At 42.1% G+C, this 23,838-nt stretch overlaps 1 protein-coding gene across 3 annotated transcripts in view; it reads left to right on the top strand.

Annotated features, from left to right (window-relative positions):
* The window catches only part of LOC117550997 (eukaryotic translation initiation factor 4 gamma 1-like), a 60,521-nt gene extending 37,008 nt beyond the window's left edge, over positions 1–23,513 (top strand). For all 3 annotated transcript variants that reach the window (XM_034223648.1, XM_034223647.1, XM_034223649.1), the window contains 11 exons: positions 2,112–2,208; positions 2,966–3,037; positions 5,449–5,570; positions 8,093–8,265; positions 11,289–11,414; positions 11,510–11,591; positions 14,844–14,942; positions 21,111–21,245; positions 21,919–22,000; positions 22,108–22,248; positions 22,758–23,513. In XM_034223648.1, the coding sequence (XP_034079539.1) occupies positions 2,112–2,208; positions 2,966–3,037; positions 5,449–5,570; positions 8,093–8,265; positions 11,289–11,414; positions 11,510–11,591; positions 14,844–14,942; positions 21,111–21,245; positions 21,919–22,000; positions 22,108–22,248; positions 22,758–22,945 (1,317 nt within the window). In that variant the 3' untranslated portion in view covers positions 22,946–23,513. The remainder of the gene's footprint in view (positions 1–2,111; positions 2,209–2,965; positions 3,038–5,448; positions 5,571–8,092; positions 8,266–11,288; positions 11,415–11,509; positions 11,592–14,843; positions 14,943–21,110; positions 21,246–21,918; positions 22,001–22,107; positions 22,249–22,757) is intronic.
* The last annotated feature ends 325 nt before the right edge of the window (positions 23,514–23,838 follow it).

The following is a 23,838-nucleotide window of genomic DNA, read 5'->3' as shown; positions in this document are numbered from 1 at the left end:
TAATACTTTTCTACTTTCACTTGAGGAACATTTTGAATGCAGGACTTTTACTGTAACAGAGTATTCCTACACTCTGGTACTTCTACTTTTACTCAAGTACAAGATCTGAGTACTTCTACTTTTACTCAAGTACAAGATCTGAGTACTTCTACTTCTACTAAAGTACAAGATCTGAGTACTTTACTCTAGTAGCCTACAATCTCTATACGTATACCACCTCTGTTTATAGCCTATGAAAAAAACTATTAGAAAACGAAGGCTAAAGCTAACGTTAGCAGATAGTGACAATGATATTGCGACAGAAAAACGTTCCAGTTCATATCACGCTCTGTCGCTCTGCTCTGAACACCTGAACGGCCCGTTCTAACAGCTGTTCGCCAGCGGCTCAGTCTGTGCCACAGTGACTCCGCACAGTTAACGAACACACCGTAGATAATGTAGCTGAGCCTCATCCCGGAGCAGCAGAGTTCAGCCGGCCCGACAGGCAAGAAGACTCGAGCACACAGCTCGCGCTTCATATATTAAAAAATAACAGCTCGCGACCGCAAATTATTTCGGCGATTAGATAAAATGTAAATTATATTTGACGCAACTTTAGTTACATTTCCATGACTTCTCCAAAACTTTGGGAAAAATATTGTTTTCCATAACTTTTCCAGGGCCTGGAATTTGCATTTGGAATTTCCATTACTTTTCCAGGTTTTCAATGACCGTACGAACCCTGTATAGTTTAGTTTGGCATCTGATTTAGGGGATTAAACAATACACTCGTTGTATTTGTTACCTGGTGGTTACTTACTTGGTCGTCACTAGGGCACTATCGTGTTGCTGCGTGCTGCTGCACCACACACCCGCCGTGGCCTGTCTGTCTGACCTGACTGACTGTCAGCTCTGCGCGCTGCGCGTTCACGTTGAGAGCAGGGAAGGGAGGGGCTGCAGCCAGGGCACGTATACGGGAGTGCCGCGGGGCACGTGTGGGGATGTCTGACACAATTACAACGCGCATTTGGGGCATTGTTGTATATATTAGAAGCTTTTAATCCAGAATTGATCGATGTTACCATGAGCCACATACAGTACACTGTAATTTTTTTTTTTTTTAAACTGTAAAAAACGAACTTTCAAAAGGGCACATTGCTGTCCAGAGGGCAAAACGGGCAGGTGCTCAAGCACTACCTAGAGTCTATGTGTGCACGTCTCTGGATAGGACTACCTGCTTATTAAAAGACACCTAAACAATAAGTGTCGGTATGCAACCGGGTGAGGCCACAAAGTATAGCGCAGCATTATGCATTTATTTACATGCCAACCGGAACCGCGAGACATTACCAACAGATCAACGCACAATCAACCCATACAGGACATCTCTTTCTCCACATTAAGTGTTAGACATTATAATTGACTATTCTTGTCTGTCACATACTCTTTTGTCTGTCACATAAATGGTGCAAGTTGCGCAATTGATGTGGTATTGTGCTAAACGGAAATTATTTTGAACAGACACTTTGACCGGAGAGATTTAGATTTGCCGGTCTTCAGCATATTTTACCGGTCGTAGTCCGGTAATTACCGGCTAACGGAAACTCTGTTATCGATACTGCTTATCGATCTGGTACTTTAACGGTATTTTTATAGGTCCTTTTTGTTCTTTTTTAAACGGAAAAACTAAACAAATTGTTAACCGAATTAACATTGCTTTATTTAAATGTGAAATAAATCAAATATATATAATTATAATAATAATAATCAATTTTTATTTCTATAGCGCTTTTCTTGAACCCAAAGACGCTTTATATTTGGGAGGGAGGGTCGACAAACAAAACAAAACAAAACCAAAACAGAAAAGCAGTCAGGAGGAAGTTGGTTAAGGAAGGGGGGGCTTTTGGATACAGAGTTGAAGAGGTGGGTTTTGAGGCAGGACTGGAACAGGGTGAGGGACTCAGACTCACGGAGGTCTTGGGGGAGGGAGTTCCAGAGTTTCGGGGCTGCTACAGAGAAGGCTCTGTCCCCGAAGCTCCGAATTATGTTATTGTATTGTACTGTACTTGAGTAAAATGTTGAGGTACTTTACTGGAGTATTTAAATGTTTTGCTCTTGACTTCAACAATCAGGTCCTGAGCCCCGGTGGTAAAGGCAGCTGGGGCAGCTGGGGCAGCTGGGGGAAGGGCAGCAGTGGGCTCAGCACCACTGCTGAACCTGCAGAAGCCGGTAGGTTTCCCAGAACAATGTGATTACGTGATGTTTTGGTGTTTTAGATTAGATTATTTCCGTTAACTGTCAAGTGGGAACTGAGTGGACGTTTTTGTGTTTCTCTTATTTTCCCACGATACTGTTATGATTGGCTGTGAATAAGAAAATATGAAGGACAGACCATCTAGTTACATTTATACATTTTTTTTGAGAAAAGGGCCGGTAATCTTTCTGCTCCTTTCCGGGTACGGTGTGTTTATAGAGACATGTTTTGTAAATAATTGTTATACATTAAGTTGTGCATACCATGAACGGAACAAATACAAATGAAATTAAATAAAAAGTGAGACTCAGAGCACAGAAAAGAACGCTGCTGCATTGCCTTGCTACCTGGATGTTCCATATCATTGATGTTGTTGGACAGATTGTTATATTTGCCAGCAGTTTAAAAGAGGTTGATATAATAAAATAGATTGACATTCAGAAAATGGAAAACACTATTGAAGTATTACTTAAACATTGAAAGAACAATGTCAAAAAATGTACTTATTGGGAACCATCTTCTCTCATTTCATTTTTACGATACCAAATGCGCCTTTATATTAAGTTGATCGATATTAAGGTCACATATATCTGTCATGATTCATTATTGCCCTGGGGTAAGATATTGAAACCCCACATTTCTCCTGTAGGCATGGCCAAGAGTTTAAAGGTGCTTTGCAAATGTATTTTAATGTAATGACATGTATTATAATGTGCTATTTCGGGTCGGCAGATCCCGTCTGTCGCGTCCCCAGCATGACCGACGACAGAGGGAGCCGAGAGGGAGCCAGGAGCAAAGAGGACGGTAGGAGGACTTCAGTTATTCACACTTTATTCACACTTAGAATAGTAATAATAATACATTGCAGTGCTCATAGAAAACCTGCAAACAGTTCCAGAAGTCTATTTTATTTTTTATTTATTACATTACATTACATTACATTGCATTTAGCTGACGCTTTTGTCCAAAGCGACTTACAATAAGTACATTCGACCAGGAAGACACAACCTTGAAGAAAACAGAATCATATAAGTATATCAGGTTTCATAGAGCCAAACATTTCAAGTGCTACTCAACTGGCTTTAGGTAAGCCAGTCCTTTATTGGTATAAAAGTGCTTCGTTAATCGTTCTAACGCTCGAAGTGGAGTCGAAAGAGATGAGTTTTCAGTTTGCGCCGGAAGATGTGCAAGCTATCTGCCGTCCTGATGTCAATGGGGAGCTCATTCCACCATCTTGGAGCCAGGATAGCAAACCCACGTGTTTTCGCCGATGGGAACTTGGGTCCCCCTCGCAGCGAGGGCGCAACGAGTCGTTTGGCTGATGCAGAGCGTAGTGCACGCATTTATTATATTATTATTATTATTATTATTTTTGACACACTTTACCTATACAAAACGTTTAATCAGATTTAAAAAATAAATATACTTTCAATTTAGTTTTTGTTTCGTCAAACCTATGTTTAAACTGCAATTTTCTGGGTTTCCCTAGTTCAGGGGTACTCAAACCTTTTTGTTAAAGGTCCACTTGTGAATTGTATACAAGGTCAATGGTCCAGATCAATGCCCCCCCCCCGTAGCGGAGCAACGAAACTGAAATTAAGAAGCAGTTTCGGCGCCCTATGCATGGGGCCCCCTTGAGGGGGTTTCCCGACATGTCGTTGCAGTAAATTAAAGGGTGTTTCATTTTGTCGTTGCTGTGGAGCTTCTTAATCCTTTTTTATGTTTTTTTAATTAATTTTTTGAAATTGTTATGTTTATTCTGGTTTGTTTTGTGTTTGTATCATTTATTTTAAAAGTATTTATTTATTTTATGTTTTGTGAGCTGAGTTGTGTGATTTTATATTTTATGTATCTCTCTGTACAGCACTTTGGTCTGGAGGTTTTAAAGTGCTATATAAATAAAGTTGGATTGGATTAATCTACTTTATTTGGGGACCCCCTTCTGGTCCAAGCACTTGCCTGTCGGTAAACGGCGCCCCTGTACACACACACACACACACACACACACACACACACACACACACACACACACACACACACACACACACACACACACACACACACACACACACACACACACACACACACACACACACACACACACACACACACACACACACCACACACACACACACACTCAATACATACATACAGTATGATGGCTTGAACTAGTGGGAGAAATGGCACTGTTTGTCTGTAGCCAATGCCTTGAACCTCGGCAAAAATGGCATTAGAAGCATTAGAAAGTCAAGGTAAACTTGCGGTTAACTGCAATGCGTGTCACGCTTGCGCACACAAGTAAATATATATGCACGTTCATTCTCACAACGCGTCAGACACAAGAAAATATACATTAAAGGGGACCTATCATGCAAAATGCACTTTGTGATGTCTTCTATACATAAAGAGGTGTCCCCGGTGCGTCGGGGAACTCACGCAGCGTCAGAAAATAAAACCCTCTCTCTTTTCCTCCGTACCCAAATCTTTAAAAATGGGGGAACAACGAGCGGATACAGATTTGGAGGCGATATGACGTAATTTCGGATGGCGGACCCACAGAAAGTTGCTATCAGAAACAATCTCGTCTGTGTTTACATTAGCAAGCCTCGCTAACACTCAGAGCTAACCTGTACTGGAGAGAGCATGTGTTTAAAAAGCAGGAAATAAAAAAAGGAACTCACCTTGTGATAAACCCGCAAGAGAAAAAGCATTTGAGCTTCATACTATTTCAGAAATAATCCTTGATGTGGTTTAGAACAGGATGGCATTTTATCACAGCAGAATTTAACTTTATCTCCGGTAGAATTCTGATCAGGCATTAGCTCCGCCTCGTCTTTTTTTTTTTTTCAAGCTAAGGACCCAAGATCCGCGTTTCTCTAACAGGGCTGCAAAAGAGGTGTTTGAGCAGTATGAGGCGTGGCTACAATGGGTGATCTGTTTGGTATTTTAAGCAAAAAACTTCACAGACATGTTTTGTATAGGTATGGCCCTACAATATATGTTTTCAATATAGCATGATAGGTCCACTTTAATTTACATAAGAATCAGAAATAATTTTTTTATTATTATAATTATTTTTTTTATAATGGGACACAGGGTTCGGTCCGGATTGATTTGCAGTTCGGTCCGGATCCGGACCTTGGTTCGGAGTTTGAGAAGCCCTGCCCTAGTTCATGGAAAACATGACATATATGTGTTTCTTTCTGTGTGAACAGTGACACGAGAGAAAACTGACACCCCTCCTCCCCACCCGGCCTCCACCAAGCCCACGCTGAGGAAACTGACCGATAAATCCACCGCCATCATCGAGGAGTATCTGCACCTCAACGACATGAAGGTACGAAAAATAGAAGTCGCAATATTGTTGTTGCATTACAATTTTACTTTAAACAGTTTTATGTTCATAACATGATAACTTATTGTACGTTAAACCAAATGCCTCCAAGCATAAATATGCGATTGTTGGTCAACCCTGTCATACCTCATTCACACCAACGGTGTTTCAGGGCCGGTTCGGAGCTGGAGCTTGAAAACCCCCGGGTTTTCCTGTTCACACCGCAGCGATGCAGCCTCTTAGATCCGGAATCCGGTTCCGTCTAGAGCAAAAGCACCGCATACGTCACGCTTACGTCGAGGCGGGGGCAGGGGCGGGATCAACTCCTGAACAACAACAAAAAGCCGGCGTTTTATCCAGTTTGTACAACGATGGAGAAACTTAACAAGCAGCAGTGGTCCACTGAATAGACCAGCTACCTACTGGGAATCTGGTCTTCCGAAGAGGTACAGAGGAAGCTGGAGCACAATCGGCCATTGTTGTTGTTGTCGGTGTGAGCTGTGAGGGGTTTCCGCGCGGTTTGGCTTTATGAAGCAGGCATGCAAACGGTTACGTCATGACGCAAACGATGACGCAATGACGCAGCACCATTCGGACTCTGGGCGGTGTGAAAAGAGCCGGAGCTAAACCGAAGAACCGGTTCTGAACCTGAAAAGCTCTAGCACAGAGCTTGAACCAGAGTTGCGTTGGTGTGAATGAGGTATCAGAGACTTTATGAGTCAGCATACTAGAACAACCTAATAAGGCTGTCCAACAACTTCTTCTCAGACCCAATAATCTGAACTGCTACCATCTAATGCAGGGATGTCAAACTCAAGGCCCGGGGGCCAAATCCGGCCCGCGACTTCATTTTCTGTGGCCCCATAAGAACTTGCAAAGAATATAATATGTTTATTATACGTTTACATGCTACTTTACAGAAGCACGTTGCCCATAAACTACATGTCCCACAATGCATCTCAATCTTTTTTATTTAGTGGGAATGCTGATACAGCATTCCAACTTCCTTGACATGCTTCACGTTTTGAAATTTCACAGATATCTGTTACGGTTCTTCCACAAAACGTTCACATGTAAGAGGTTTATCTCTCATTCAGAACAATGGAAACCTTTGATCTCTGGACGCCTCGTTAGTTCAAATATAAACACCTGTGTCATGGAACACGATGTCATCACTCCAACTGACATGCTCAGAGCAGCAGACTTCAGATAAAGGTTAATGGTCCTGCCCTCAACAGCTCTACTCAATTATGGGGTGTCATCATCATATGCCGAAGAGAGCGAGAAGAGAGAGAGTAATGTAACCTCCTAATGTAATGTATAACTCCTATGAAAATGTTCAAAAAGTGCTCAAACTTCACATGTGTGCTAACAGTCCAGCCGTGAAGACATCTACGGGACAGTTTTGAGATTTCTTCAAATGCCGTTGCCATGGCAACACAATGCTCGCCTTGAAACACGGTTTTCTCATAACTTCAGTGAAAATACTCCAAACAGCCCAAAACTTCACAGGTTTGGTAACGATGCAGCCATCAACGCATCTAAGCGTATTATGGGGTGTCATCAAATGCCATTGCCATGGCGACAGATCATTCACCATCAAGTTAGTTCAGAAGTTTGCAGTTCAAATATTCTGCTGCTTTTCCAAGCCTTTTTACTTTCCTTTCTTCTCTCATCACACATTCAAGCCCCCAGTGTTCATGTATCATTTCAATCTAAATTCTTCACTTTCTTCTTACACATTACATTTCAGCATAGCAGTTTAGCGTCAGCTTTTCAGCATAAAGCATTCCCACTAGAAATGTCTTCAGGAATTGCATTCTCTAGTTTTAAATGTTACTTTTTTTTCAAAATGTCACTTCTTTTTTTTTGCTTTTCCAGAATTTGGCTTTTCTTTTTAAATCATTTTGTGACATTCACACTGAAGAGACTTGCAATTATTTGCCCTAGACCTCTGCTTTCAGACGTAGTTAATTATGAAGTTATTACCCTATCTGATAATAATCCAATGCCGAGGTAATCATGTAATATAATACATTATTTTATATATATTACATTTATTTTTATATAGTCTTAAAGTTACAACCGGCCCTTTGAGTGCAACCATAATGCTGATGTGGCCCGTGATGAAATTGAGTTTGACACGGCTGATCTAATGGGAGATTGAATAAAGTCAGACTGAAGCATCTTTTGTGCTCCAGTCAATCCTCTCAGTAAATACAGAGCTGAATCCAGATCAAATGCTCGCTGAAGGCTCTTTGAGCAGGGTTTCTCTCACTGATTGTGCTGTTATGTTCAATGTTTGTTGTTTGTTTTTCTTGTGTCTTGATATGTGTCTGTTGATGTTACACATGGAGCTGCTGTGATGCAAGTCACATTTCACACTTGATCTGAACATTAAAGTATTATCGTATCGATTCTGATTGTGTCATTGATCAGTTATAAACATTAAAATGACCGTCTGACAGCCACTAAGCAGAGTTTATCAGCCTAACACCCCTCTGTGTGTCCTCTCCGTCCCGCAGGAGGCTCTGCAGTGTGTGCATGAGATCAGCAGCACTCAGCTTCTCTTCCTCATCGTACAAATCGGCCTGGAGTCGACGCTGGAGCGCAGCACCATCGCCCGAGAGCGCATGGGCCTCCTGCTGCAGCAGCTCATCAAAGCCGGCACTCTGCCCAAGCAGCAGTACTACAACGGGTCAGTGAGGGGGGGAGGAATGTGTATTTATAATGTTGTATATCGTGTGTAAAAGGGGTCTACAACTTCACAGAAAACACGAGGGTTCCCATGACTCTTAAACATCTATTTTAACGACTTTCCAAGCAAAGAAACGTTCAATTCAAAACCCAAAACGACAACGTTTGAGATTTAAGTTGAAAAAAACACGAGTTGAAATATAAATGAAATATTGCAAAAAGGTTTTTTAAGATAGCATGAGTTGTAAAAGTTGGTGTATTGACAAAATCAAAACACCAAAGACATCAGTAATGAGTATATATATCGATATTGTGTGTAATGGGGCTTTCACACCAACGCGGTTCCAGGGCCGGTTAGAGCCTGAAAAGCATAGTTTTGTCCTGTTCACACCGCAGCGGAGCCGCCTCTAAGCTCCGGAATCCAGTTCGTTTCAAGCACCAAAAAATGTTTCGGTCTAGAAGCAAGAACCGCATACGTCACGCTTACGTCGGAGGGGGGCGAGATTAACCTGAGCTAACAGTTCAAGGCGAGTACGACAAATACAAGATGTAACAAGCAGTAGTGCTGAGCAAAGTGACTAGAACGCAACCACACACTTAAAAAAAATAAAACACACTTTATAAAGTCAGGCAACACTAACCAGGCTTCGTGTGATTCTGTTTATTTGTACCTTTGACCATCCATTCGCTGTTATTGATCATTGTGGAGAGCAGGCAGACTTTTTGTTTTGTATTATAGCAGCTATCGGATGGAATCAATACATGGGCTGCACAGGTTGTCATGACTCATGTCCGACTATCACAAATAGAATCATAATGGAAAATACGCCGGTAAAATGTGCCTGTCGAAAACGGCTTATGCCACAATAGGATAGCAACAAGTAGTCAAGATACTCAGTTTAGCTTCGGTTGCTATGCCAACATCACCCATTTTATACCAGAGAAACTTTCATAACAGCGTTGTGATGCCAAACAGCGAGCAGCACTGCAGCGGTCGGTAAATGCAGCTGAAACACATTAATAAACAATGAACCACGGCACTCTGGAGAAAAGTACAAGGGTTGAGAAGTAGTTAATTAATTTAATCTGGCTTCGTGTGATTAAAAGCAACACGATCACCGACCCGACGCAGTCCCCCATTGTTGTTGTTGTTGTGAACGCCGTAACGCAGTTGGGGAGAAAATCAGCGACGTAAACGGTGACGTCATGACGCAGCAGCACCAGTCGGGTTCTAAGCGGTGTGAACAAAACGGGGGCTGAAAAGAAAAAACGGTTCCGAACCAGAAAAGCTCTAGCACGGAGTTAGAACGGGAACTGCGTTGGTGTGAAAGGGGCATGTGAGGTATCTAGAACTTCACAGAAAACACGAAGGTTCCCACGCCTCTAAAAATCTATTTTAATGACTGTCCAATTGAAAAAAAACAAAAAAACAACAACGTTTGAGATGAGGATCGAGGTTAGTTTCAGTTGAACTCTCTGGAGGGAGTAGACATGTGAAACTGGGGTGTAGCTGTGTTTCAATCCACCTGTTTTGTTACGCATTTTCAATTTAAGTAAAAAATAAAACACAAGAAAAAACCCATTTCTTTTTAAAATTAAATATTGCAAAAGATTGTTTAAGATTGCATGAGTTGTAAAAACTTGGTGTATTCACATAATCAAAACACCAAATACATCAGAGCAAGTTGTACCACTTACTTTCTGTTGCATGTTTTATTGAAATAAAGTTTATAACGTCAGGATTTAAAATGAGCAGAAGCCAGTAGGGGAAATGATGGTTTAAGCCAATTAATTACTCTCAAAAAGTCTAATTTCTCTTGCTTTATTCTTACCTTAAACTTATGTGATGCCTTTTTGCTTAGTTTTTTTAATCTTTTGAGTGTGTTTAACCTTGTTCTAGTTTAGTTAGTTTTATTTAACCCTTAGATGCCCGAGTGATTGGACCCTACACTCTTCCATAAGTGGGTCAAAAAGGACCCGTATTAGAATAATATGTGTTTTTATGCCATTTTTGTCATTTTGGTTAAGAAAAATCACTTGTATAATATTTAGTATTATATTTTGGTTCACACTAGAAATATTTTATATTTAATCTTTCACTATTTATAATTTTTTTACATTTTGAAAAAAACGTTTTGAGCAAATTGATTCAAAGATCTCCGCTATTCTGAGACCCTCACAGTATTCCAGTTCCTTTTCAAAACTCATCTCTTCTCTTGTCTACTCATAGCCCACCTCCCCATCAATCCATGTCGGTTGATCAAGTTTGATAGTCCCATACCCCCCACCCTAACCGTCCCTTATATTGTAAAGCGATGTTGAGTCCTTGAAAAGCCCTACACAAATATAATGTATTATTATACTGACAGGTATCAGATCTTGCTGTGTAAAATAATCTTCCTGAGAGGTGTCACTTGTAGACTGTGATGTGTGGTCGACAGTGAATGTATTCCTGACAGCAACGGGTGATAAGAATCAAAGGATCCCATAGGAAATGCATGCGGGTCATTTTTGACCCACTTATGGAAGCTTGGAGTAGAAATACAAAAACTACAATTTCTTAAAATGTACATTTAAAATTTGAATGCCATGATATCCAAAACATGTTTTTTGAGGAATAGCTGGAATATGAAATGATAAAACATTTTAATTACAAAGATACTTCAAGAAAACCACCTCACCGGGTCAAAAAAGACCCACTTATGCATCTAAGGGTTAAAGTTGTGCTTCACCTATAAATAAACGTTTAGATGTGTCCTCGCTGTGTGACCTCAGGCGGCAGGAGATTGATAAAATAAAAGTAATGTTTAGAACGTCAGGATTTAAAATGAGCAGAAGCCAGTAGGGTAAATGATGGTTTAAGCTACTTAATTACTCTCAAAATGTCTAATTTCTCTCTTTTTATTCTTACCTTAAACTTATGTGATGCCTTTATGCTTAGTCTTCTCATTGTTTGAGTGCGTTTAAATTTGTGCTTCATCCTATAAATAAACGCTTAAATGTGTCCTCGCTGTGTGTCCTCAGGCTGCAGGAGATCCTGGAGGTGGCTGAAGACATGGCCATCGACATCCCTCACATCTGGCTGTACCTGGCAGAGCTGATCTCCCCCATGCTACACGAGGGAGGCATCCCCATGGGGGAGCTTTTCAGGTTAGAAGCCCCCTCCTCACATGGGACAAATCTGCAGGAGAACATCCCTTTCTGGCTACTTGATGTTAACCTGTGTTTGACCTTTGTTCCTCCAGGGAGATTTCCAAACCTTTGATTCCTCTGGGCCAAGCCGGAGTCCTGCTGGTGCAAATCCTCAACTTACTGTGCAAAGAAATGGTGAGAAACTCTTAGTTATAGTCAATTATCTATACTTTAATACTAAGAAATGGCTGAAGTTATTTTACTTCAAAGCACATTTCATTTCTACCATTTATGGATCTGTAAAACTGAGTTTGTCCTCAAAGATTGACACAAAAGCACGACTTAAAGTCTTGTAGACGTTAAATAAGTGTTAGTCGACCAATCGTTTTATAATAAATGTTATTATAGGTCATGTAAAAAGTCATGGAAAGGTTTTGTGCCATGGAAATGTGTGGGAACCTTCATATTCTCATTAAATCTTAGCATTTGAACAGTTCTCAAATCACAAAATGCTCACTTTTTCTCAAAATCCAAAAATTGGCACTTTTTCTCAAAATCTAAAAATGTTGACTTTTTCTCAAAATTCTCACTTTCTCAAAATCACAAAATTCGCACTTTTTCTCTGAGCAAAATATCAGTTTAATTTGGGGGAATTTCACCCATAATTTCCCCCTTTGTTCATATATGAGAAAAATAACTGTTTTGGGACCATTTGATGTTCTTTAAGGTTGTTAATGTGTCTGTCTAACACAGTGGTTCTCAAACTTTTTCTGTCAGGCCCCCCCTTTGGAGAAAAAAAAAAGTCGGGCCCCCCCAACACAAATAGTCAGGCTCAGTGGCGGCGCTAGAGATTTCTTTTAGGGGTGCTGTGGGGTAGCTTGACGTTTCATAGAGGGTGCTCAAACATTTAGGGTTTCCCATTAATGTACCGGGTGCTACAGTTGAATGTTCTACTGCAACACTCCCCACGCATATACACAGTGTGACAGTTACAATGAAGGCTCGATAATCAGCTCACGGCATATAGGTGTAAGCAGGGGTAAAGTGCTATTTTTGTAGGTCGTGTGTGGACCTCACATAGGGGGGTCCGAGGGCAAGCTCCCCCGGGAAGATTTATTTTTAAATATTGAAGTTAAAAGCATCAATCTGGTGCACTTTGAGAGCAACATGAAGAGATCTATGGATACCTCTCTCAACACCCATATGAAACAGAACTGTAAACAGATTTACTTTTTCTTTATGGATATTTTACAAATCATCCTTTTAAACTTTATTCTTTTTTTTACTGTCATATAGTATTTCATACCTGTTTTTTCATTTATTCTCTTATTTTTGTATAACTATAATGATCATATAAACGTGTGCCTCGGAAATAGCTGTTTACATTAATGGTGACCAAAACGTTTGAGACCCACTGAGATAACACTGAGAGTACTTTAGCTCACTGAGTCTCTCAGTCTGACAGGAGAGGACTCTCCTCCACTTTGTTGTTGAAAAAACTCCTTATATCTGTTAGCGTAGCTCGCTAGCACCAGAAGCTAACAACAACAATCTCCAGTACCGGTGCGCTCTCTCTCGCTCGTGCACACAAAATGGCTCGTTCACTCCACACACACACACACACACCACAACACACACACACACACACACACACACACACACACACACACACACACACACACATCCACACACACACACACACACACACCACACACACACAACACCACCACAACACCACACCACACACACACCACACACACACCACACACACACACACACACACACACACACACACACCACCACACAGTCGAGCTTTAATGAAACACAGAGACCCAGACGTAATAGTACTGTACTGCGTTATATTATTTCGAATCAAGAATTTTTCAAATTATGATTATTTATTTAAATTTTTTTACAACCATTTTTCCTCCTTGTCTCTCGCGCCCCCCTGGCATGCCTCTGCGCCCCCCAGGGAGGCGCGCCCCCCACTTTGAGAACCACTGGTCTAACACATGAACTCTCTCCAGTTGTATACTTAAGCAATAGCTCACGACAGGCCGTGGTATATGGTCATTATATCACAACTAAGGGGCGTGGTTCGGCCCGACGCGAAGCAAAACATAGTGCGAGGTGGTTGCTATGCAACAACACTAACAGCTAGCGAACATATTAGACAGAGAGCGTTGATCCATTATTTGGCTATTTATTTACATTAATGTGTCTGTAGCCGTTTATTGTGCAGCCACTGAAAACCTGTCCAGCATCAGTAGCATGGCTTACGTGGTTACTTGTAGGTTGAGGTTGTTCTAGGCTGTTGCTTGGCGTGGTCAGAATATTGCTCCACTTTCTCCGGTCCCCGAGATTTGGCTTCCAGTAGCTCTGGAGAGAGCTTTCGCACCTGTGGCCACTAACGGTCAGAAAGCTTTTGAATGGTGGTACTTCTCCAGTTGGTCTACCTGCTCTTCACGTAGCTCTGCATGTCGTCGTTTATGTTCTTTTTTTTCTGGAGATAGGCACTGCTCAATCCACTCCTCCATAGTAAGGCCACCCCGGAGGTCGAAGTTAAGTAAGGGATAATGTGCTGCGAGGCGGTCATTATGGGTAAAAAACACCCGACAGGCAGATCAAAAATAGTCCGTTGTTATTGTTTCAACTACCTAGCAACGGTAGGAACTGCTTAGATAGCCTTTTTAGCAGACCTTTTTTTTTTCAGATTTGAAAACATCGTTGCTTGCTTTAAAAGTAGCACAATTCATTAGGTCAAACCTTGGAAAGTATCTAGATATCCCTGCCCTAATGCCAAAGGAACTGATAACTGAATGTTTTTTGCTGTTTGATGTCTATGTCTGGACCGTTGCGTAAAAAGGAGGGTTTCTGCCCCGTTACTTCTCCGCTGTTTTCTTGTCCCAGTTTGCTTTTCAGCCCAACTGTACAGTTAAATCGACCGGACTTCTTTCTGCAGATGTGAGCGACCTTAACAACGGTCAATAAGTCCTTGCTGCACATTATCCCTTACATGTTTCCATCTTGAGCTTTGTTAGTTAGTTAGTTAGTTTCGTAACGGACGTAATGTACAGTAACGGTTGTAGCTTTTTCTCAGACGCGGAGGGATACTGACTTGTGAAAAGTAACTACAATTCTACACCGTGATATACGCTCATTTTATCACGGCTAAGAACCAATCAGATTGCTTGATTTGACTTGTCCGTTTTATAAATGTTAGTATAATATATTTTCTGTTTCTGGGTCGCTATACTAAAGCTTTGGATATATATATTTGGGGATGTCCCACTTCAATTCATTTTATCGTTTCGTTGAATGTTTTTATTCTTCTGAAAAAAAATTACACTGAGAAAATGTTGTGTATCTGACTCAGTTGATATGGTGACTGCACATCAGAAGGGAAAGAGTCTACAACCTTTTTTTAAACAATATTTTCTTCTTTAGAGCCATAAAAAGGCAGGAGCGATGTGGCGAGAGGGCGGTCTCCGGTGGAGAGACTTCCTCCCCGAGGACGTCGACGTCAACAAGTTTGTGACTGAGAAGGTGAGGATATTTACTAACATATAAATACTAGGGCTGTCAGTCGATTAAAATAGTTAATCGCAAATTAATCGCACATTTTTTATCTGTTCTAAATGTTCCATAGAGGAATATTTTCCAAGTTTTTTAATACTCTTATCAACATATGAGTGGACAAATATGCTTTATGCTAATGTTTATTATCATTTGAACAATGACAAATATTCTCATGAATATTAAACACAACAACCTGGAACCTCTCATACAATAATACAATACAAATTGTGTGTGTGTGTGTGTGTGTGTGTGTGTGTGTGTGTGTGTGTGTGTGTGTGTGTGTGTGTGTGTGTGTGTGTGTGTGTGTGTGTGTGTGATGGATCGTTGGAGCTATGTGCAACTCAAGGCATATGCTCGAACGGGAGCTGCCTGGACGCTGCAATCATGTTGCACTATCCGTGCTGAGTGTGCTGACTTTTCGTACAATGTCCCACTGTCTGGCTTCCTGCATAAAGTCAAGTGCTCGGCGCAGTTGTGGCGAAATGTCGCTCCTCTGTTTTCATTTAAACAGCTCCATATTCGTTAGCGCAGCTAGCTAGCACCAGATGCTAACAACAACAATGCACGTAAGGTCTCTCTCTCGCTCGGGCCACACATACACACACCCTCCCGGTCCTCCCAACAGCCAGTCGGTGCCTGCCGGTGAGCGTGGAAGTCTGGTCTGCCACAAGCGGGCGGCAGGAGCGGGGCTGTCAGCATCAGCTTGTAGATGGTATTTTAAACTCGATGCGCTCTGAAACTACGGGGCGGCCGAGGACAAAAAATACACATGCGTTAATCGCGTTAAAAAAATTAGTGGCGTTACAAAATGTTTTGCGTTATTAACGCGTTAACTTGACAGCCCTAATAAATACAGTTGTTAATCACACCTTATAATGAAGACCTGCAGTGTAGCTTTCAGACTCAAGATATGCAGATCAATAAATGAATAATCAACGTAAATAATGATTCCCTTTACTTGAATAATTAAAATACAGTGTGTCGAGTAGAGGTAATATATAAAGAACAGCTAGAGAACGAGTCACATGTTCTGTCTTTGTACTGCTTTAACCTGTGGCTGTTTTTTTGCTATGTTATCTGTATGTTTTATTTATTATTTCCACTATTATAGGCCTCTGTGTTGCATGTGTTTACTGATTGTGTTAAGTGTAATGTGTTTTAAGGGCGACTTTACAATATCTGTTCACAGAATACAGATGAAAAATAGCCTCTTAGCTCACTCTGGTGTGATAGATAGATGGATAGATGGATAGATGGATGGACAGGATAGATAGATGGATAGATGGATGGATAGATGGATAGATGGACAGATAGATGGATAGATGGATGGATGGACAGATAGATACTAGATAGATGGATGGACAGATGGATGGATAGATGGATGGATGGATAGATAGATAGATTGATGGATAGATAGATGGATGGACAGATAGATACTAGATAGATGGATGGACAGATGGATGGATAGATGGATGGATGGATAGATAGATATATAGATGGATGGATGGATGGATGGATGGATAGATGGATGGATGGATAGATAGATTGATGGATAGATGGATAGATAGATGGATAGATGGATAGATAGATGGATGGACAGATAGATACTAGATAGATGGATAGATGGATGGACAGATGGATAGATAGATGATAGATGGATAGATGGATAGATGGATAGATGGATAGATGGACAGATAGATGGATAGATGGACAGATAGATGGATAGATAGATGGATGGATAGATAGATGGATGGACAGATGGATGGATGGATAGATGAATGGATGGATAGATGGATGGATGGATAGATAGATAGATAGATGGATGGATAGATGGATGGATGGATGGATGGATGGATGGATAGATGGATAGATATATAGATGGATGGATGGATGGATGGATGGATGGATGGATAGATAGATAGATGGATAGATAGATGGATGGATGGATGGATAGATAGATGGATGGATGGATAGATAGATAGATGGATGGATGGATGGATGGATGGATGGATAGATGGATGGATGGATGGCGAAACCTGCTTTACAGGTCTCAGCACTCAAGCCTGCATTATTAATATAGGCAGGGCCAGTCTATTGTCGCCCATCAGCTGTAGATAGTTAACTAATTAGAGGGGCGTGCCCCTACAGCTGTGAGAACTGAGCAATCAGGCGTCCATTTTAGGTATCACTTTCCTGGAGCGTCAGCGTCAGACAGGCTAAGACTGACAAAGACATTAGAGTCCTACGGGAGTCACGAGGGAGGCAAAGAGGAGGCAAATCCTACTTTGATTGAGCTAAGTATCGTTGGTGTTTTTATTTTTTCATTTTGTTGTTTAGCCCCTCATGCTATAATCATGTGTATTTTCTCCATTCCTGTTCATGTGTCTTCTCGCAATTATCACTGGCCCCGTGTATCTCGTAATCGATATAACCGGCCTGCTCTCGTCTATCCCACGTGCTCCACTGAGATCCAACATCTAGTTTCAGGTGGCCTGTGGAACTGCCAGTCAGCTGTTCCCAAGGCTGACTTCATCTCTGGCTACGCCTCCCTGCAGTCTCTGGATTTCCTTGCTCTCACTGAGACCTGGATTACTCCATCCAACACATCCACCCCAGCAGCTCTCTCCACTGCATATTCCTTCTCCCATACACCCAGACCCACTGGCAGAGGAGGTGGCACTGGTCTCCTGCTCTCTCCCAAATGGAGCTTTTCCCTCTTCAAGCTACCTAACTTCACTCCTTCCACCTTTGAGTTCCATGCCGTCACAGTAACCCATCCTATACAGTTAACCATTGTTGTTCTCTACCGTCCACCAGGCGCCTTGGGGGACTTCTTGGAGGAATTAGATCATCTCCTCTCACACATCCCTGAAACTGGCCCTCCCGCTGTACTTCTCTGAGACTTCAACCTCCAGATGGGGAAGATAGACGAACTAACATCTCTGTTAACCGCCTTTGCTTTCTCACTGTCTCCGTCCCCACCGACTCATAAAGCTGGCAATGTCCTTGATCTCATATTCTCAAGGAACTGCGCTACTTCTAACCTCTCTGTAAACCCGCTCCACACATCCGATCACTTCTTCATTTCATTCTCTCTATCCCTTTCCAAACATAACAAACTAATCTCTTCCCATCCTACACTTGTCCGCCGTAACCTTCGCTCCCTCTCCCCCTCTACCTTTGCCTCGTCGGTGCTCTCAGCCCTGCCTTCCTCTGATTCGTTCCAACTACTGCCTCCAAACTCTGCTGCAGAAACTCTCCTCTCTACTCTCTCATCCACTCTGGACTCGCTCTGTCCTCTCACATCTCGGCAGGCTCGTCAGTCCCCTCCTGCGTCCCTGGCTAAATGATGCACTGCGTGCTAATAGAACCGTCCTTAGGGCAGCAGAGCGGAAATGGTGGGAAATCCAAACACCGTGACGACCTCCTAACCTATCAAGCTCTCCTCTCCTCTTCTCCTCTGCTTCGATCTCTCAGGCAAAAAGCACTTTCTTTCAAGATAAGATCCAATCTTCCTATTCCAATCCTAAAAACTATTTCCATCTTCTCCACCCTCTTGGACCCCCCAAAAGCTCCTCCCCCCTCCTCACTTCTGTCAAGCGACTTTGTTACCCACTTTGAAAAAAGGTTGATGATATTCCGCTCTTCTTTTTTCTGACTCACCTTTACTCACCCCTGGGTCACCAGACCCTCCTTCCACCAACACACTAACCTCCCTTTTCCCCTCTCTCCAAGTGAGGTTCTTACCCTCATTACTCTGCCCGCCCTACCACCTGTCCTCTGGACCCTATCCCTTCAAAACCTCCTTCAGACTATCGCTCCTGATATTCTACCGTTCCTCAACCATTTCATCAACACTTCTCTAACTTCTGGTCACTTTCCAAACAGTCTCAAGGAGGCAAGAGTAAACCCTCTCCAAAAGAAACCCACTCTCAACCCGTCTGATGTTATAAACTACAGGCCTGTCTCTCTCCTCCCGTTCCTGTCTAAATCACTTGAACGCGCTGTCTTTAAACAACTCTCCTGTTATCTCAATCAGAACAACCTTCTGGATCCGCACCAGTCTGGTTTCAAGGCAGGTCACTCCACAGAAACTGCTCTCATTGCTGTCACGGAGGAACTGCACACTGCCAAAACTGCATCCCTCTCCTCTGTCATCATCCTGTTGGACCTGTCTGCTGCATTCGACACGGTGAATCATCAGATCCTCCTTCGCACTCTCCAAAAACTTGGAGTTTCAGGCTCTGCACTTTCCCTCCTCACCTCATACCTGAAAGACCGTACCTACAGGGTGACTTGGAGAGGGTCTGAGTCCGACCCTTGTCAATTAACTACGGGGGTCCCTCAGGGCTCTGTCTTGGTCCCCTCCTCTTCTCCCTGTACACAAACTCGCTCGGATCAGTCCATTAGCCCGCATGGTTTTTCTTACCACTGCTACGCTGACGACACCCAATTAATTCTGTCCTTTCTCCCGCTCAGAGACCCAGGTCGTCGCACGCATCTCTGCTTGTCTAGCTGACATCTCTCAGTGGATGTCTGCTCACCACCTCAAGCTCAACCTTGACAAGACTGAGCTGCTCTTCCTCCCGGGAAAAGATTGTCCAACTCTTGACCTGACAATCAACATCGGCACCTCAGTTGTTTCCCCGACTCAGACTGCAAGGAATCTGGGTTTGACCCTAGATAACAACCTGTCCTTCACTGCAAACATCGCTGCTACAACCCGTTGCTGCAGATACACGCTTTACAACATCAGGAAGATACGTCCCCAGCTGACTCAGAAAGCGACTCAGGTTCTGGTCCAGGCTCTCGTCATCTCACGCCTAGACTACTGCAACTCCCTCCTGGCTGGTCTACCTGCATGTGCCATCCGACCTCTGCAGCTCATCCAGAATGCAGCGGCTCGTCTGGTCTTCAACCTTCCTAAATTCTCCCACACCACTCCGCTCCTCCGCTCCCTTCACTGGCTTCCGGTAACTGCTAGAATCCACTTCAAGACACTGGTACTTGCTTACCATGCTGCGAATGGATCTGGCCCTTCCTACATCCAGGACATGGTTAAACCGTACACCCCAGCGCGTGCACTACGCTCTGCATCAGCCAAACGACTCGTTGCGCCCTCGCTGCGAGGGGGACCCAAGTTCCCATCGGCGAAAACACGTGGGTTTGCTGTCCTGGCTCCAAGATGGTGGAATGAGCTCCCCATTGACATCAGGACAGCAGATAGCTTGCACATCTTCCGGCGCAAACTGAAAACTCATCTCTTTCGACTCCACTTCGAGCGTTAGAACTATTAACGAAGCAATTTTATACTACTAAAGGACTGGCTTACCTAAAGCCAGTTGAGTAGCACTTGAAATGTTTGGCTCTATGAAACCTGATGTACTTATATGATTCTGTTTTCTTCAAGGTTGTGTCTTCCTGGTCGAATGTACTTATTGTAAGTCGCTTTGGATAAAAGCGTCAGCTAAATGCAATGTAATGTAATGTAATGTAATAGATGGATGGATGGATAGATGGATAGATAGATGGATGGATAGATAGATAGATAGATGGATAGAGGGATAGAGGGATGGATAGATAGATAGATAGATAGATAGAGGGATAGATGGATGGATAGATGGATGGATGGATAGAGGGATAGAGGGATGGATAGATAGATAGATAGAGGGATAGATGGATAGAGGGATGGATAGATAGATGAATCGATAGATACTTTATTGATCCCAGTGTTCAGACTTTATAAAATAATACTTAAAAAAAAGTGGAACAGAGAATTAACAATTACAAATAAAATGAGAAAATTAAAAACATATCAAATATAAACAAAACAATACAAAATATTCTATATAATTAATGTAAAAAGTCAAAAAATACTACAGGAATTCAAATTTTTTTTAAAAAGTAAAAAATAATACTACTACTACATGAACAGAAATGTCCATCAATGTGCACCGTCTAAAATAATAAAACAAAATACAGATGATACATTTGGGTATTGTCCACAGTAATAACTGTTACATGTCTAATATGTGTAATTGTAAAGCGCTTTGAGTGCCTTGAAAAGCGCTCTAATACAAATGTAATGAATGTATTGTTGTTATTATTATAATAAAGCGTGTTTGTGTTGTGCAGAAGGTGGAGTTCACGCTGGGTGTGGAGTCTGAGAACGGTCAGAAGGAGGAGCTGAGCTCTGAGGAGCTGAGCAAACAGATTCAGAGGCTGATCCAGGATCAGGCCGACGACCAGAGGCTGTTTGACTGGATCGAGGTAAGGGCGAATCTTTACTAACATCTGCTTTTCTGTTTGCTATCCCTCGTACCCGGCTTGAGCTTCAACCTCAGGATCCATGTATCTGTGATCCTCTCCAGAATGGAAGTAGTCATCACATACAGAGCATCAACTAGTTCCTGAACAGTGTCCTTCACATGCTGATATCCAAGAGAGGGAGTTACACAGTCACAAGATGGAGGAATAGAAAGCAGTATTCAATGTTTACTTCAGATTAGCTCTACGTCAGAAATGAGCATGCTTGTCACATGTCTCTCTCCATAGAGGCTGAATCATCATGTTAATCACATAGCTATCATCTGCCTCAAACAGTCCTGATGCTCTTCTAGGTAATCACACTTCCTGCCATGTACAAAATACTGAGTTTTTTTCTCAAAATGTTGGCTATTTTCAAAAAATCTCAAAATCCTCACTTTTTCTCAAAATCACAAAATTCTCACTTTTTCCAAAAAAATCTCACTTTTCCTCAAATTGCTAATTTTTTCTTAAAATCTCAAAAATTCTCACTTTTTCTTAAAATCTAAAAATGCTCACTTTTTCTCCAAATCTCAAAACAATCCAGTTTGAATCCTCAATGCTTTTCAATCCCTAACCCAGTTGTAGGGCTCTTGGTTCTCTGCATGCGTGTAAATGAATGTGTCTCTGTGTGCAGGCTAACCTGGATGAGCAGCAGATGTCCTCCAACATGCTGGTCAGAGCTCTGATGACATGCATCTGTCAGTCAGCCATCATCTGTGAGTTATCCGCATGTTCCCTGTAGATATTACGCATTCAATCAAGTCAGAATTACCTCATAAACTGCTCCATGCCAGTCCCGTTAATGGCGTTTTGTTTCCTGCAGATGAGAACCCGAACAAGGTGGACGCCGCTAAGATCAAGAAGAGAGCGAAGGTCCTGCAGAAATACCTGAGTGACGACAAGAAGGAGCTGCAGGCTCTCTACGCTCTGCAGGCGCTGATGGTGGAGCTGGAGCAGCCGGCCAGTGAGTGACTTCTTAACATCATTTAGAGCAGCGGTGTCCAAACTTTTTTCACCGAGGGCCACGTACAGAAAATATTCGAAGGGCTGGGCCGCTATATATGGCCTCATAAGTTCAGTTATAAGTTTGAGAAATCAATCAAATGTAGGTAAATTATTCCTTTTAAAAGTTACAGCGGACCTGCAGGGAGTTTGTTCCAGATATTTGGAGCATAATAACTGAACGCTGCTTCTCCATTTTTTGTTCTGAATGTTGTAGTATGTGTTAGGCTTTATAATTGGTTTAATATGGGAGGCTGTGGCGCAGTGGAATAGTGCGTTGGTGTTGTGATCAGGTTCAAACCCCACTGCAGTCAGCATGTCCCTGAGACACTTCACCCCAAAGTGCTCCTGTGGGGATTGTCCACAGTATTGAGTATGTAAGTCGCTTTGGATAAAAGTGTCTAATAAGTAATGTAATATAGTTTAAATAGTCAATGTATTAACGTCTCTCGTGTTTCCCCTCTCCTTCAGACCTGCTGCGGATGTTCTTCGACAGCCTTTACGACGAGGACGTGATCAAACAAGAAGCTTTCTACAAGTGGGAGTCGAGCAAAGACCCGGTGGAGCAGCAGGGGAAAGGCCTGGCTCTAAAGTCCGTCACCGCCTTCTTCACGTGGCTCCGAGAGGCCGAGGATGAAGACGAGTCCGACAACAGCTAGAGGAGGAAGACGCTCGGAGGATTCAGAAGAAAAAACCCTGAATCGGCAAAATCCTTCTTCATAAACAGAAACACAAAAAAAAGCAAGAAAAATATTCTTCAACTGGGAGAGATTGTATTACGGATCGAACACTCGATCAGTTATTTTTTCCTTTATTTTTTTTGTTCCCTTTTTTGCGCAACTGAATGTCTTTTTTGGAAATAAAATAGAGCGAGTAGAAGAGCGAGAGAAGACGCCGTTTCCTTCAGTATTTCTTTGAAGTTTATCCTGGTTTTTTTCAAACGGCTGGTTTTTCCTCGCCGCGATCAAACACTATTCAAGACACTTTGCTTAATGACAGATATATAAATAAAAAAAAAGGCTGTTCACATTTATATTTTTGATGACTTCATCGTGTGAGCGGCAGCATCACATCGATCGGTGTTGGATCTACACGACCAAGCGCTAGTGTAGACGGTTAGCTTTCCCTTTCATCTTGTGTTGGATGGTTGGAGTGAGTGTTTTGTAATAAAATAAAAAAACTGGAAGAGATAATAAAGATTGTTGCCAATAAAAGAATAAAAATGTCTCCCTTTGCTTTTTATTAAGACCCTTGAATCCTAAACTCTACGATCACTTCTGTTGTATATTATCACTTTGTTTTATGTACGTTTTTTTCTCATAATGTGGACTTTTTTCTCAAAATCCTCACTTTTTCTCAAAATGTTGGCTTTTCTCTGAAAATCTGAAATGTTCTCAATTCTCACTTTTTCCTCAAAATTCTCACTTTTTCTCAAAATCACAACATTCTCACTTTTTCTCAAAATCACAAAATTCTCACTTTCTCAAAATTCTCACTTTTTCTCATCACAACATTTTCACTTTCTCAAAATAATCAGTGCATTTTCTGAATC

The sequence above is a fragment of the Gymnodraco acuticeps genome, unplaced genomic scaffold, assembly GCF_902827175.1.
Source record: "Gymnodraco acuticeps unplaced genomic scaffold, fGymAcu1.1, whole genome shotgun sequence".
Lineage (NCBI taxonomy): Eukaryota > Metazoa > Chordata > Actinopteri > Perciformes > Bathydraconidae > Gymnodraco > Gymnodraco acuticeps.
The sequence above is the reverse complement of the archived record's forward strand: the minus strand, read 5'-3'. Positions and strand labels throughout refer to the sequence as shown.